This window comes from Mauremys mutica, chromosome 3 (genome assembly GCF_020497125.1).
Source record: "Mauremys mutica isolate MM-2020 ecotype Southern chromosome 3, ASM2049712v1, whole genome shotgun sequence".
Lineage (NCBI taxonomy): Eukaryota > Metazoa > Chordata > Testudines > Geoemydidae > Mauremys > Mauremys mutica.
The window spans coordinates 97,411,936-97,428,153 of record NC_059074.1 but is presented as its reverse complement, the minus strand read 5'-3'; the positions used below and the strand labels follow the sequence as shown (position 1 = coordinate 97,428,153).

The 16,218-nt window shown below is 41.7% G+C and overlaps 2 protein-coding genes across 3 annotated transcripts in view; one reads left to right on the top strand and one right to left on the bottom strand.

Annotated features, from left to right (window-relative positions):
- The window catches only part of THEMIS (thymocyte selection associated), a 100,764-nt gene extending 93,088 nt beyond the window's left edge, over positions 1 to 7,676 (top strand). The window contains exon 7 of the mRNA XM_045008824.1: positions 5,910 to 7,676. Coding sequence (XP_044864759.1) covers positions 5,910 to 5,929 — 20 coding nt within the window. The 3' untranslated portion in view covers positions 5,930 to 7,676. The remainder of the gene's footprint in view (positions 1 to 5,909) is intronic.
- LOC123365843 (protein LEG1 homolog) overlaps positions 1 to 16,218 on the bottom strand; it is a 48,336-nt gene that overhangs the window by 9,202 nt on the left and 22,916 nt on the right. Inside the window, exon 6 of one of the 2 annotated variants that reach the window (XM_045008826.1) lies at positions 15,360 to 15,804. The exons of the other annotated variant lie outside the window; for it this stretch is intronic. Coding sequence (XP_044864761.1) covers positions 15,683 to 15,804 — 122 coding nt within the window. The 3' untranslated portion in view covers positions 15,360 to 15,682. Of the gene's footprint in view, positions 1 to 15,359; positions 15,805 to 16,218 lie in introns of those variants that run through there. 2 annotated transcript variants of the gene reach the window in all.

The window sequence follows — 16,218 nt, the reverse complement described above, 5'->3', positions numbered from 1 at the left end:
TAAAAAATGCCCAAAGACAAAAAGTTTCATTCAACCCAAAATGAAATTTTTTTGAACTCACAATTTGCTGAAATTTTCCAGCATTTTTGTCCCATTGTTCAGAACTGCCAGTGAAGCAAAAACCCAGGTATTCACTCTGCTCTATGTGTAATACATAACTAAGCTTTGTAAAAAGCAGTAAACTTTTTGGCCCTGATTTTAATTTACACTAAGGCTACTTTCTGCTGCTCTGGCTGTGGGAAGGGGATTTAAAGCCGGAGTAAACAAGAATCGGGTTCTTACTGCTTAAAGCTTAATAACCCCAAATTATCAGTGCCAACGTAGCACAAATTGTACTTATATTGTTAAGCAGGGGTGGAGCTGGTGGAAAAGGTGACTGAGCTCCTCAGCTTTCCCACACTCTAATAACAACTCCTGATTTTTCCCTTTCTAGGTTTCCCTCTTAATCTCTCTTCCCGCCAAATCCCCCTCTTAACTCAGTACAGGATCCAAAGACTAATTTTCAGTGAGGGTCCTAGGTAGTGAAATTTCTCCCACTGCAGCATGCCTGGGGAGGTGAACGGGATGCACTAGTAGATATTCTACTCCTCCCCATAGCTGATGTTTGTATGTTGCAGCTTGTATCAATTCCCATGTCTCAAGAAAGCAGCAAAGAGTCCTGTGGCACCTTACAGACTAACAGATGTATTGGAGCATAAGCTTTCATGGGTGAATACCCACTTAGTCAGTCGCAATACATCTGTTAGTCTTTAAGGTGCCACAGGCCTCATTGTTGCTTTTTACAGATCCAGACTAACACAGCTACCCCTCTGATACATGTCTCAAGAGTGGTTTCCAGTTCTTTGCAGGCAGCACAGGTGCTGCAGCTGTGAATCCTTGTCTTTCCCTCCCCACCCTTGTGGCCAGTGTTCACAGAAGCAAATCCTCTTCTCCCTTTATGCAGGCATTGTGGGGTCTGTTGCAACAGATCATGTTCTCTTCCATCTCCAAACTTCATCGCAGCAATGCCTCCAGGGGGACCGGCAGCAGGGGTTCTGCAGCCTGCCTTTTCTTCCCTCTCATCAAAAGACCATTAACTGAGATGAGGCATTTCTAATTCAGATGGGGGCAGCTGGTTTAAATTCACGCTGCTTCCCACCTCCCCTGTGCCTATGCCAAGAAATAAATGTTCATGGAGCATGAGAGAAGGAGAGCCAGGAAGCAGCAAGATCACAGAGACTGGAGTCTTCTGCATGCCCAGCAGCCACAGCAGATCATGCCCAGAAGGGTGGGGAAAAAACAAGCAGCTGTCAGAAGGAAGAGGGAGAGACTGAGGACAACACTGTAGTCCAGATCTACACTAGCCAGGGAATTAGTGCCCAGATAGCCAGAATCATTACTGACCCTGTTCTGGCTAACAGGGCTGTACTGTCACGTAGACAGGGCCTAACTGGACACTGTAAACAAGGGTTACACTGGAAAAGAAAAATTTCTATTTGACTTCTTACCCATAGGTAACTGGGCAGAATGCAGCTTCAAGAGACAACATCTGCCTGAGGGCCCAGCCTCTAATTATGCCATTTACTGTTGAGGTGTCAGATCTTTCATTCTTTATCCACCTGCCCTTTAAACTCCCTGTCAACAGAGAAAAGGCTGCACTTTATTACTCCTCTTGTTTGAAGGCTTTAGCAAAACATGCAAGAAAAGACCTTTGCTGTTTCTGGGGAGATTGCTATCGGAGTCTTGGATTATGAAACAGTCCCATAAATGATCTTATTCAGAGGATGAAGGAGCAACCACCCACTCTAAGATCATTAGATAGCCAAAGGACATGTTGATTTTCTTCTGATCTTTTGGTCTCCTTCTGACATTCAGAAATCCTTTATTTAAGGTTTATATTAAAAATTTCTGCCTAGATTCTCTGTGTGCACATTTGTGTGTGCATTGGGAAATGTGGATTCGATTTGTGCATGTAAATCCAAGCTTTGGTGAGTACAAAAACAAACCTGAAAGACTTTTGGCGCGCCAGCGGGGACAGCTTAAGAGACTGCTTTTGGAAAAGTCTCATAAAATCAGGTCAATGGGCCATTCAAAACATAGATGAATTTGCTGCTTTGGCCTTATTGAGAACATCTCTTATAAGCTTTTTAAGGGGAAAAGATTTACAAGAATCAATGGTTTCCTGCATCTCTGCCAAGGGTTTAATTATCCGTCATATTGGTTACACCACAGGCCTGCTTCCCATTAATTTATACCATTCATTAAATTTGTCCTTTCAATTGTTCAAACATATACAAACAATCAGACTGAAATTCATTGGTGCAAATTATATTATAACAAAATTGTTAGAAAATGTTTTAAGATATTAAAAATAAAAGCAAACCCCAATAATTTAACCCTTGTCTGAGTTCAACCCTCAAAGAATGGATTTTAAATCAGTGTTTATAATCAGTTATTTAGTCGTTTAGTCGTGTATAGAGACTCCAGCCAAGATCAAAGCTCCATTGTACCAGGCACTATACCAATATAGAATAAGAACCAGTCCTTGCCCCAAAGCACTTACAATCCAAACAGACAAGATAAAGAGTGAGAGGAGAGATGGAGGCAAAGATATTTGCCCAAGGTTGCTGGTAGATTGGGGAACAGAACCCAGGTCTTGTCACTCCCAGGCCACTGCACTGTTTATTAAACCACACTGCCTTTCTATCTTTTGTACTAATTTTGATAGATTTTCTCTGGGCTTCCATATCCTTTTGTTCTTACACAAAGCAAAATTAACTATTTATTTTATTGCTTCACTGAACCTGGACCAGATGATAAAGGCCAAAATTTTCAAACTCAGGTACCTTAAATCAGGCATCTAAATCCATATTTAGGCATTCAGAACTCCTGCTTAAGTCATTGGGAGTTGTGGGTTCCTAGCATCTTTGAAAAATCCCATCACTTTCATTTAGATTGTTAAATATGGATTTAGGTGCCTAGTTTTAGTCATTCAAGTTTGAAAACCTTTTCCATTTGGTATTTTCTCTGCTCTCTGATGGGATGACTGAAGCTTTTAAATAAGAGAATAATGAATGGTGCATGTAGGAGGAAAAATTAACAGGTAGTGATAGGGGTACTTGCATAGGAGTTGGGCAATGCAGGTTCAGTTCCCTGGTTTGCCACAGGCTTCCTGTGTGAACTTAGCATGTTGCTTTACTTCTCTTTCTCAATTCCTCATCTGCTTTTACAAATAGGGAAGAATTCATAGGGGAAGTAGAAGTGGGTGGCAACCTGGGAGGCAGTGACCATGAGATGGTTGAGTTCAGGATCCTGACACAAGGAAGAAAGGAGAGCAGCAGAATACAGACCCTGGACTTCAGAAAAGCTGACTTAGACTCCCTTAGGGAACTGATGGGCAGGATCCCCTGGGAGAATAACATGAGGGGGAAGGGAGTCCAGGAGAGCTGGCTGTATTTTAAAGAAGCTTTACTGAGGGCGCAGGAACAAACCATCCCAAAGGGCAGAAATAATAGCAAGTATGGCAAGCAACCTGCTTGGCTTAACAGTGAAATCTTTGGTAAGCTTAAACTCAAAAAGGAAGCTTAAAAGAAGTGGAAATGTGGATAGATGACAAGGGAGGAGTATAAAAATACTGTTAGGGCATGCAAGAGTGTAATCAGGAAGGCCAAGGCACAACTGGAATTGCAGCTAGCAAGGGATGTGAAGGCAACAAGAAGGTCAGGGAAAGGGTGGGACACTTGCTGAATGGGGGAGGAAACATAGTGACAGAGGATGTGGAAAAAGCTGAAGTACTCAATGCTTTTTTTGCATCAGTCTTCACAGACAAGGTCAGCTCCCACACTGCTGCACTGGGCAGCACAGTATGTGGAGGAGATGAGCAATCCTCAGTGGTGAAAGAACAGGTTAAGGACTATTTAGAAAAGCTGGATGTGCAGATGGGTCCATGGGTCCAGATCTAATGCATGCCAGGGTGCTGAGGGAGTTGGCTGATGTGATTGCAGAGCCACTGGCCATTATCTTGGAAAATTTGTGGCGATCGGGGGAGGTCCCTGGCGATTGGAAAAAGGCAAAAATTGTGCCCATATTTAATAAAGGGAAGAAAGAGAACCCAGGGAACTCGTGGCAAAATCATGGAGCAGGTCCTCAAGGAATCCATTTTGAAGCACTTGGAGGAGAGGAAGGTGATCAGGAACAGTCAACATGGATTCACCAAGGGCAAGTCATGCCTGACCAACCTGATTGCCTTCTATGATGAGATAACTGGCTCTGTGGATATGGGAAAAGCAGGGGACATGATATATCTTGACTTTAGCAAAGCTTTTGATACGGTCTCCCACAGTATTCTTGTATTCAAGTATTCTTGCTAGCAAGTTAAAAAAGTATGGATTGAATGAATCAAGTGGATAGAAAGCTGGCTAGATTGTCGGGCTATCTACCTGTTTTCTATGTTAATTAAGCATGGTGGAATCAAAACAATGGAAGCCCCATTTTTATACAGGGGGATGGGAAGCCCACAGGAAGGAAAGAACAGCATGAGGTCATCCTGCCTCTTGAAACAAGTTCATTGAACTTTGAAAGATAAAAGCAAGGGCAGAAGCTATATTTGGCATCCATCACAAGACAGATATGAGGAAACAGAGCTCTTGCAAGCTGAGAAAGATGGGCGTCCTTCAACCAAGGGGGAGTTTCTGGAACTGAATATAGGTGAGAAACTTGCTAAGGTTAAGATCTTGCACCTAGGATGACAAGGGAAGCCTTGTACTTTTGTAGAAGCTCTTGACTGTGGGAAAGTCAGCCATGTTTGGGAAAAAGAATAAGTGGTGAGAGAAACCAGCTTGAACAAAGCCTATATCTTGCTAGATTAAGTTTTAGAATTTTAGAAGCATATTTTGGTTTGTTTTACTTGTAACTCTTTCTATCTTCATTCCTTATATGTGAACTCACTTAATCCTATGTATAGTTTGTCAATAAATTTATTTCATTTTTACCATAAACCAACTCAGTGCTGTGTTTAAAAGGAATGGTGTGTTCACCCCAGTTAAGTTAAGCTGTGATGTGCCTTTGTGTTTTTAGAGGAACAAGCAAATCATATAATTTTTCTGAACTATCCAGGAGAGGGCTGGACAGTGCAAAACACACAGTTTTGGGAAATTCTGGAATTGGGAGTGTGTTGGTGTCACCCTGCAGGTAGTAACCAAGGCTGGTAGAAGCTTGAGTGGGGCTGTAGATAGGCTGCTGGGGTCAGAAGTGTTGAACCAAGGCTGTGTGGCACACAGGGTGTGACCTGCATGATGGTAGGCTAGTCCTGAGCAGCAGAGGATGGGGGCTACAACAGCAAAGTTTTGTGAGGCACCCCAGGTTACAGGACAGGTGGTGACACAATCCCTCACTGGTCTGGATTGCACTCCGGAACATGACAGTGGGACACTCAGATACCATAGTAATGGGGTCATGTCTGGAAAATAAAAACAGATGGACAAAGAGGTGAAGTGACTCAGATCATGGAACTGGTCAGTGGCAGAGCAGAGGATGGTGAAATCTTGGCCCTGTTGAAATCAACAAGATTTTTGTCATTGACTTCAACAGAGTCAAGATTTCACCCAAGGTCTGTTGACTCCCACTCCTTTGCTTTAATCACCAGCCCACACTGTTTGTAGTTCCCATTCTGCAAGAGCTGAGTTTGCATTTTTCTTAGTTCAGTAGAAGCGACAGGGATTTGTCTCCTCAGTGACTGATCTGCTCCCCATCTGTTTTAAGCTAAATATCGTTCAGTCACTGTCATTTGCTAACTCTTCATTGACACACAACTGTTCACACAGCACAGCACTCATGCACCCACATGTTCGTTCACTGTGTCATTTTAAAACTAATATAAAAGACTTCTGTTTCAATTTCAGCCATTCATTTTCTTTTTTGTTTGTTTTCAGAAACCTCTAAAATGGAATAATACTGAAATTAACCTGAAATGACTGGAAAACTGCATATATTATGTAATTAGATCATCCACAACTACAATAACAGATGAATCATGAAAGAAACACCGTCTTCCTTCTGTCTCATGAAGAGCATCCAAGGCTGCAATTCAACTACACCAAGCCCCATAGAAACTAAACTACTTTCACAATCATAAATAAAAAGTCATGCACGCTAATGGTTCCCTTTGTAAACATGTATTCACAAATTCATATAATTATGCCAATTAGGATCCAATTTTGCCTTCTCAGTGCACCCAAAACACCCATTGATTTCCTAGGGCACTTACTCCAGGCCAATTCCTTATTCTAAAGTGTCCTATAATTGCAAATGTTTTGGGGAGAGAGAGTAAAGTAAATCCTTATTTAATTAAACAATTGCAAATGCTCCAGGTTGAGTTTCAGTTATGGTGTACTCAAAATTACAAGGGTCAGATTCAGCCACCTTTTCTGGTGCTGTGTAGTATCTTACTGTGCAAGTAGTACCTTGCTTCATAAGTAATCCCATTGAAATCAATGCAACTGCTCACAGAGTAAAATACTTCCCAGTGGGACTAAGGGTGGCTGAACCTGGCACAGAATAAATCATAGTATTTTGGGTTAGATTGTGTCCATACTGGGGATAGGAAGGGCTGATCTTGTGGGGTCTGAGTAGGAGCCACTAAGAATCATAACCTCTTTGTTCAGGAAGAGAGAGTTGCTCAGTCGGGGAGTAATTTGCCGAAAAGAGAACAAGGAAGCATGGGGAGGGATGAGAGCAGGTGGAGTCATGTCTCCGTCCTCCCTGTGCATTGTGAGGACGGAGCATGCTGCACTTTTAAAAAGTTATGTAGCAATTGCTCTCCCATTCACACCCAAGCACAACTGGGTCAGTGCATCTTCACACAAACCTTTCAATGGGCTATGCCAAACAGGAGTCATTAGGTCTTGATTAACGCTCCACCTGTTAAAGGGTATAGCAGATATTTCATATTTTTTAAAAATTTGCTTTAAAATGTTTTCCTTTTAAAAAATATTTTTGAAAAATGAAAAATAAGTGGTTAGACAGTTCCATGAGAGGTGAAGGGTTTGCTGGATGCAAAACCTATCTGATGAGCATCTGAGGTACATTCATTGGTGCCCTACCACTATCCTCCTTAGTATTGTGGAAATAGCAATTATAGTGGGTATTTCTGCTTATTCAGCTAAGGATGCTTTTAAATCTAGCTGTGAATGTACGAGCAGACATGCTGTACTCTCGTATTACAAAGCAACGAAGCACCAAAAATGCCTACATCTTTTCTCTGTAAATATTTTTAAAGAAAAAATCGCTACGATATTAGTATACCCTGAATTGCTGATAGGAACTCCATGGAATAGTTAGTTACCTCTATGGTAAATTCATTTAGGATTTCTTTGCACTGTTTTACATTAATTTAATTAGGGTAAATCCTTTTCCTTACTATAACCATTGTCTAAATTAGTCCAATTACTAAACAGTACTTTGTATGCACATGTTTTTTATGCAACATTCGGCATATAAATAGTTAATGAGGGATAGTTTTGTCTGTGTGTCTATTGCATGTATGCACCCACCTTGTCTGTCTATTGTATACATAGGATTAATTGGATAATGTGGCCTGTGAATGTATTGATATGTCTCTTTGAATAGATTGCACAAAAAACAGTATTTCTTTTTTTAGTAGGTGAAAACAATCCTGCTTGTAACATTGGCAAACCCAGTCTTCTGCATAAATAAATGTAGTTCATGATGTATTTTACTAGGTTGTTGTGTATGTGATGTTACCATTCAGTAGGTGGTTTAGAGATGATAAGGGATCTATTACTACCAAACTCTCCTTTAGCTCAAGTGGCAGAGGTCTGTGTTTTTGGAGCTACAAGGACAAATACAATAAAACTCAAGCCTGTAAGTTGCTAAGTGCCTCCTATGAGGTGTTGAGCACACTCAACTGTTGTGTATGCTCAACTCATCCATCATAGGCTCAAGCTGTTATTGTGACAATCGTAGGTTCATTTCACGGCACACAAATATATATACTGTGGTCTCTTTTGTAAAAATGAAGTCTCAGGCCTGGTCTACACTATGCGTTTATACCGAATTTAGCAGCATTAAACCGATTTAACCCTACACCCATCCACACAATGAAGCCCTTTATATCGATATGAAGGGCTCTTAAAACTGATTTCTGTACTCCTCCCTGACGAGGGGAGTAGCGCTGAAATTGGTATTGCCATGTCGGATTAGGGTTAGTGTGGCCGCAATTTGACGGTATTGGCCTCCGGGCGGTATCCCACAGTGCACCATTGTGACCGCTATGGAAAGCAATCTGAACTCGGATGCACTGGCCAGGTAGACAGGAAAAGCCCCATGAACTTTTGAATTTCATTTCCTGCTTGCCCAGCATGGAGTGCTGATCAGCACGGGTGGCCATGCAGTCCCAAATCCAAAAAGAGCTCCAGCATGGACCGTACGGGAGATACTGGATCTGATTGCTGTATGGGGAGACAGATCTGTTCTAGCAGAGTTCCATTCCAGAAGATGAAATGCCAAAGCATTTGAAAAAATCTCCAGGCTATGATAGACAGAGGCCACAGCAGGGACTCAACACAGTGCTGTGTGACAACTGTAACAGAAAGCCAAAGAATCAAATGGATGCTCATGGCGGGAGGGAGGGGAGACTGAGGACTCGAGCTATCCCACAGTTCCTTAAGTCTCCGAAAAGCATTTGCATTCTTGGCTGAGCTCCCAATGCCTGAAGGGTCAAAAACACTGTCGCCAGTGGTTCAGGGAATATGTCGTCAATTTACTCCCTCTTCCCCCCCCCCAAAGAAAAGGGAAAAAAATCATTTCTCACCTCTTTTCAATGTCACCGTATGTCTATTTGATGCTGCTGGTAGACGGGGTGCATCCCCTCCCCTCCCCGGTGGCAGACGATACGGTACAAAATGACTGATAGTTGTCCTCGTCATCATCCTGTGAGTGCTCCTGGCTGGCCTCGGTGAGGTTGGCCGGGGGCGCCTGGGCAAAAATGGAAATGACTCCCGGTCATTCCCTTCTTTAAGCTTTGTGTCCTGGAGATTCAGTCCTGGCAGATGGTGCAATAGGGCTGGTAACCGTCCTCATCATAGCAGCTAGAGGCTGAGCTCCTCTCTCCGCCACCCTTTCATGTCTAATGGAGATTCTGGACTATCATAGCAGCGGGAGACTGTGCTCCTCTCACCCCCACCCTTTAATGAGTAATGGAGCTGTCCTGCCTGGAATATCATAGCAGCTGGAGGCTGCCTCCCCCTCATTTTATCTCACTAAAAAGTCAGTGTTTCTTATTCATGCATTCTTTACTACTTCATCACACAAATGGGGGGATAACTGCCACGGTAGCCCAGGAGGGGTGTGAGAGGAGGGAAGCAACGGATGGGGTTGTTGCAGGGGCACCCCATAGAATGGCATGCAGCTCATCATTTCTGCGGGATCTCTGGGGCTCTGACCCGGATCGGCTGTGCTCTCTGGTTCTCTAGTAGACTTGCCCCATATTCTAGGCAGGACTGACTCTATTTTTAGACAAAACATAAAGAAGGGAATGACCTGGGAAGTCATTCCCATTTTTGTCCATGTGCCCCCGGCAGACCTCAGCGAGGCCAGCCAGGAGCACCCATGACAGCAGCAGATGGTACAATATGACTGGTAACTGTCTCTGCTACCTTGCAAAGGCAAATGAATGCTGCTGTGTAGCATTGCAGTACCGCATCTGTCAGCAGCATCCAGTACACATATGGTGACAGTGAAAAAAGGCTAAACGGGCTCCATGGTTACCATGCTATGGCGTCTGCCAGGGCAATCCAGAGAAAAAGGGCGCAAAATGATTGTCTGCCGTTGCTCTCACGGAGGAAGGATTGAGTGACGACATTTACCCAGAATCACCCGCGACACTGTTTTTGCTCCATCATGCATTGTGATCTCAACCCAGAATTCCAATGGGCGGGGGAGACTGCGGGAACTATGAGATAGCTACGGGATAGCTACCCACAGTGCAACGCTCCGGAAATCGATGCTAGCCTCGGTACATGGACGCACACCGCCGAATTAATGTGCTTAGTGTGGCCGCGTGCACTCGACTTTATACAATCTGTTTTAAAAAACCGGTTTCTGTAAAATCGGAATAATCCCGTAGTGTAGACATACCCTCAGTGATATTAGCTCTTACTATAGCACAGGGGTTGGCAGCCTTCAGCACGCGGCCCATCAGGGTAATCCGCTGGCGGGCTGCAAGACATTTTGTTTATGTTGACCGTCCACAGGTATGGCCCCCCGCAGCTCCCAGTGGCCGCCATTTGCCATTCCCAGCCAATGGGAGCTGTGGGAAGCGGCAGCCAGCATGTTAAATAATAAAATAGTTGCCTTGTAAATGATTGGCATAAATCCCTCACACATATCTGCTAGTTTAAAGGCTTAATTTATTTATTGTTAATGAGCTTTTCCTTCCACTGCACTCTCACTAAGGGCCTATCCTCACATGGAGTTATTCAGAAACAGCCATTCCTGAATAACTCTACATGCAGATGCCTTTATTCAGGAATAGGAATGCCTTGGTCCTGTTTGGCTTAACCCAGAAAGTGCATTAAACAAAACAGGGGCAGGACAGCCTTATTTTGGAATAAGAGTGTCCGCATTTAGCGTTATTGTGTAGACAAGCCTCTAGTGAGATAGCATTTCCATGTGGATAATCAACATGCACATTTTCCATATGTTCCGCCTTTGTGCTTGGAGAAGATAAGAAAAACCTTTCTCCCAGCATTCTTCTTTAAACGCCAAGAAGCCTTTTGTTTAAATACAATGTGCTCCTTCTTTGTGTCAGACAAATCCTTATCTGCAACACTCTTGGCAAGGAGCGCTGCTGTTGATGCTTGTTATTGCTCCACTTAATGCATTTGATGCTTTAGTTACCTCTTATGTCTGCCCAAGTGCTATTTTAAATTTTTGCTTTGATGCCGCTCTTTGCAAGTATCTGACATGGTGTTAAATACTTGCAGTCTTCAAAGAGAAACCAAGTTTGCTTTTAAAGATTAAAAGCGGGGTGTAATGTTTGGTGGGGAATTGCTGGGCTGCTGGCCTGTCTCCCAAAGCTCAGGAAGGACTAGCACCAGGCCAAGAGTCTGTTCAAGCCCTTCCTTCAGGGTACTGTTTAATCTTCAAACACAAAATTCACCAACAAACACAAAGACAAGGCGGGTGCCCAGAAGCCCTTTGTTTCTCTCTTTACCCCACCCCCCTTCACTTCCAGAGTCTGCCACAGAACAGGAGCCAAACTCCTTCCTGCAGAAACCCCTTCAGCTGAGCTTGTTCAGTCCTTTACAGGAATCCCCTGACCCCTTTCCCTCCACCAGGCCCAAACACCCATTCTTAAAGGGGTTCGGCCTAACAATAGGGCTGGTTTACCCCATGCGTCTTGGCCCTTAAAGTGGGTGACCATCCCATTCCAGGAATAATTTTGTGTTTTCCAGTGATAGATTTGCCTACTTGGTTCTTTCCCCTTGGATTTCATATCTCTCCTCTCTCTGTCTCCACAGGACACCCTTTCCTGTGTAGCCCTTACTTCCTCTGATGAGGAAAGATGAAAAGAGTTAAATCAATATGTGGAACATGGCCAAATGGTGACTCAGACCCTGATCCTCCAAAGACTAATGCACATGTTTGTCTTTATGCCTCTGAGTTCACCTGCATGTGGGAATGTCTGCAGCTGCTTTAGCAAACAGGTGCCAGCTCAGGCTTAGCCTCAGATAAGCAATAGAACTGGCCTTTGCTATTTTTGAAAGTCTTGAGAAACGAATTTTTGTGTCCTCCCTTTCGCATAAACATACGTGATTCCCTCATAATCCCACAAAGGTGTACAGAGGCAGATTAAAGGTTCTAGGAAGAGTTAGTGAGATGATTCTATGCAGTACAATATATTTAAATAACTGACTTCCTACTTGCTAATATCTAACCTAAATCTCCTTTGTTGCAGATTAGGACAATTACTTCTTGTTTTTCCTTCTGTAGACATGGAGAGCAATTGATCACAGTCTTCTTTATAACAGCCCTTAACATTTTTGAAGACTTTTATAAGGTCCCACCTCAGTCTTCTTTTCTCAAGACTAAAAATGCCCAGTTTTTTAACCTTTCTTCATAGCTCAGGTTTTCTAAACCTTTTATCATTTCTGTTGCTCTTTCCTAAAGTGTGGTGCCTAGAGTTGGACATAGTACTCCACCTGAGGCCTCACCAGTGCTGACTAGGGACAATTAGCTCCTGTGTTTATTCAACACTCCTGTTAATACATCCCAGAATGATATTCACCTTTTTTGCAACTGCATCACATTGTTGACTCGTATTTAATTTGTGATCCACTATAACTTCCAGCTTCTGTTCAACAGTACTACCACCCGGTCAGTCCCCTTTTTATAATTGTGTATTTGATTGTTCCTTCCTATGTGTAGTACTTTGCACTTGTCTTTATTGACTTTCAGACCAATTCATCAAATTCATCATCGTCATTTTAAATTCTAATCCTATCCTTCAAAGTGTTTGCAATGCCTTCCAGCTTGGTGTCTATAAATTTTATAAACATACTCTCCACTCCATTATCGAAGTCATTATTGAAAATATTGACTAGTAGAGGATCCAGAACTGACTCCTGCATGGGTTCAGTAGATACACCCTCCTAGTTTGACAGCAAACCATTGATAACTACTGTGAGTGTGGTGTTTTAACCAGTTGTACACACACCTTATTGTAATTTCATTCAGAACTCCTTTCCCTAGTTTGCTTAGGAGAGGTGAAATCCTGCTACTTGTTCCTTTCAATTATGGTAATCATGTTACATCTATTTACATTGTCAAGTCTAATTTAGCAAGAAAAAGAGCTAGAAATATAGTTTCTTTCTTTCTTCAGAAAATGAGATTTGCTGAGTGTGATTCCAGAGGCCAGCTTGTACAAGCTTCATTCACTCCTATCCCCCAGCCTTCTCCTGCTCATCGGTGGGTATATATCCGAACAAGTGATATTTGCTCTTTTTTTGCACTGTTGAGGATTATTTGCAGAGGGAGCTGAGAAACAGTGTTAAAGATTTCGCACAATCACTGTGACTTCTGTCCTGCTGGAGGCCATGGATCAGGAATAGGACAGTTTTAAATATATATTTTAAGGGAAATACATTTTTAAACTAAACTTTATACTCAAAGTGAGCCATCTTTTGTCACAAACACCTAAAATCAGAAAATACTGTAGAAAGCTAAACCCAAAAAGCATAACAATGAGCCAGATTCTGAAGGCTGCCTGACTAGTCCTTACTCAGGCAAACCTCTGTTGCCTTCAGTGAGAATTTCACCAGAGAAACCACAAACTAAAAAGGAAATAAAGATTTGACCCAGTAAGGATACCCTCTTCAAAGTAAGTCAGTGGGGCTTAATATGGATTCAGGGATCTATCTACACAGAACTCATTGCAGGATCGGGACCTAACTATTGTCAGTTCAAATTTGTGAGCACTCAACAATTATTTTTTGTAAAAGAGGAATTGTTCAACTCAACTTTGTTTTTCAAAGTGCTGAAATTGCTGATTGCCATTTATTAATTAATGTAATCAATGCGTGTAAAGAAATTACTGGTTTTTAAAAATGTATTCTACAAATACATTCTAATTGCAATACGTAGTTATGCTCCTTGTTGATTTGTCTGGACATTTGTGTTGTCAGCTCTTGTTTTTCCCAAAGACTCCACGGGGATGTAGCTAATTTAAACACAGAAAAGGTCAAAATCTTGTTTTCAAACTTTTCTTGAACACAATTAGCTTAATATTTTAACAGCTGGAAGCTGTAGTAATTACTTTTAGATTATACACAAAATCTGTTGAAGTATAATTACTCTGATCTATGAACCAGGTAATTAAGGTAAAAACTCCTTAGATATTTTCTTAGACCTCATTAACGTATTTCTTTTGAAAATGCTTCGATAATGACAGGACTCATTAAAGCACATTAAAAGTTTATCCATAAAATGACACTGAGTAATTTAAATCTTTATCCTGGGACATTAAAGGACAGAATAACATTGAACTGCTCAATGTACTAACAAGTCTTTCTTGATTTCCAGTACAGACTTCATACAAATTTGGGAGGAAACTGGCCAATCAAACTGAGCAAGTGGGAAGGGTGCAAGAGCCCTTTTAAGTGGAAAAGGGCTGGAGCTGGGGTGAGAATCTCACCCCTGGTGTCTCTGGCAAAGATTTTGCCCTTTGTACATGAGTCAGGAGATGACGTTCCAGTTGACTATTGGGTTGCTACTGGCTTATCGATTCTATATGATTATGGGCTTGATATATTACTCATCAAGTAGTTATGGCAAGACACACAATTACATTAGGAGCATTGAAAAAGCTTCAGAAAAAAGGTGAGCTGTTTCTATTACATTATGTAGTATTTAGATGGCAGAAGTGATATACGATATAGTTTGTAGCTTTTTAGACTTGAAATTAATGTCCTGAACATGATACAAAAATGATCCTTTTTGCTTACCAATGAATGATGTGTTGAATAAAATATAATCAAAGTGTGTTGCCTTTCATTTTTCATTATATAAAAACATCCACATATTAGGAATTTTTTCAAATTTTTTTTTACAAAAAAAGCAGCAAACAGTCCTGTGGCACCTTATAGACTAACAGAAGTTTTGGAGCATGAGCTTTCGTGGGTGAATACCCACTTCGTCGGATGCATGTCCCATGCTCCAAAACTTCTGTTAGTCTATAAGGTGCCACAGGACTCTTTGCTGCTTTTACAGATCCAGACTAACACGGCTACCCCTCTGATACTTTACAAAAAAACAGGCTCAGCTTGACCTCTAAGTTGCTCTGTAGGAAGGTCACCCACAACTTTTTTGTTAGCTGTTGACATGCAGCTATTCAAAATGCAGGAACAGATTTTGCCCCCTCAAATGGTACCAATGGGCTATTTTTTAGGGTTGATCTCATGGATTAATAGGTAAAATAAATGAAATACTCAAAGTCCTTGTTGGTCCTCTAGCAGTAGCTGGATTATGCCAGAGAATAATATCAATGGGAGCTACAGATGTCTAGCACCATTTAGGATTTGACTCCATGTTATGAACTGAGGTGTTTACATGATGCAATACAGCAGATAGACGATTCATCTGATCAGTATTTAAATTGAAAAGGCTGGAAGTTTCAAACCTAATTGCTGCTGTCTTGTAAAATCTGGACTCTGCGGTAGCAGAGAAATACCAATTCAGTGCATCATCTTTGGATCGCAGATTCAAAGAGCAGTTCTAGCTGATTGTCCTGAGACCATCAGAGACCAGACAAATTACATATTTAGCAAGACCACTGACTACAGAAAGAGAGACACAGTCAGACTGTAATTGGGTTTTATTTAATTTTTCATTAATTATACATGTGTTTATAAGGCAAATTGACTGAGTTCTCATTTATAATTTTAGCGAGCCATTTTAATTACATGCAAATGAGCCAAATAAGGACTAATTAAGAAAATTAGGCATAATGATATTGATTCAATAGGGGAGAGAGGCATTAACATGGCTATGTAGGAAATCCTGCTTCAAGGAGTTAACGTGATCAGGTCACCCGATATACTGTGGGTTAAATAGTTGAATCAATCAGGTTCATGTTGGAACTGTTTTTAAGACATGAAGTGCTGTCAAAATAGCTCAGCTCAAATCATTATTTATTCTTACTGGAGCAAACTCCAGGGTCTGTAATCAAGTTTTGAATGAGACTCCGTATCACTGCCCTTCCTGCTTCAGTAGACATAACCGTTCTCCACAGCAGCAGCAAGGCTCCACCTTGGAAAGAAAGAAACAAACAAACTGCTACCATAAAATCAATGCCACTACAAAAGAGTAGGATGAGCTTTCTGGGGCAAGGAGGCCATCACCTCTGCTGAAACCTACTACCAAAGTGCGAATAGTGGAAGGTAATATGTACAAAACAGAAGTGGGCTGCCTGCATAATAATCATTTAAAACTATATATGGAGACAGAAACTGGTCTGTCAAATTAGGGTGTTGTGGTAGTGATAAACAACTGGGTAAGTTCTCTCATCAACCCCGCGGCAAGAAAGGATGATCAAATATAGATGTTGGGATCTTGTTTGACAAATGCACATAGCGTCTGTGTTTAAAAGACAATGTGCTAGCAGTTATGATCACACACTTTTTTATTTTTCTTTTAAAATCCATCCAGGTTTTGCACGGCTGC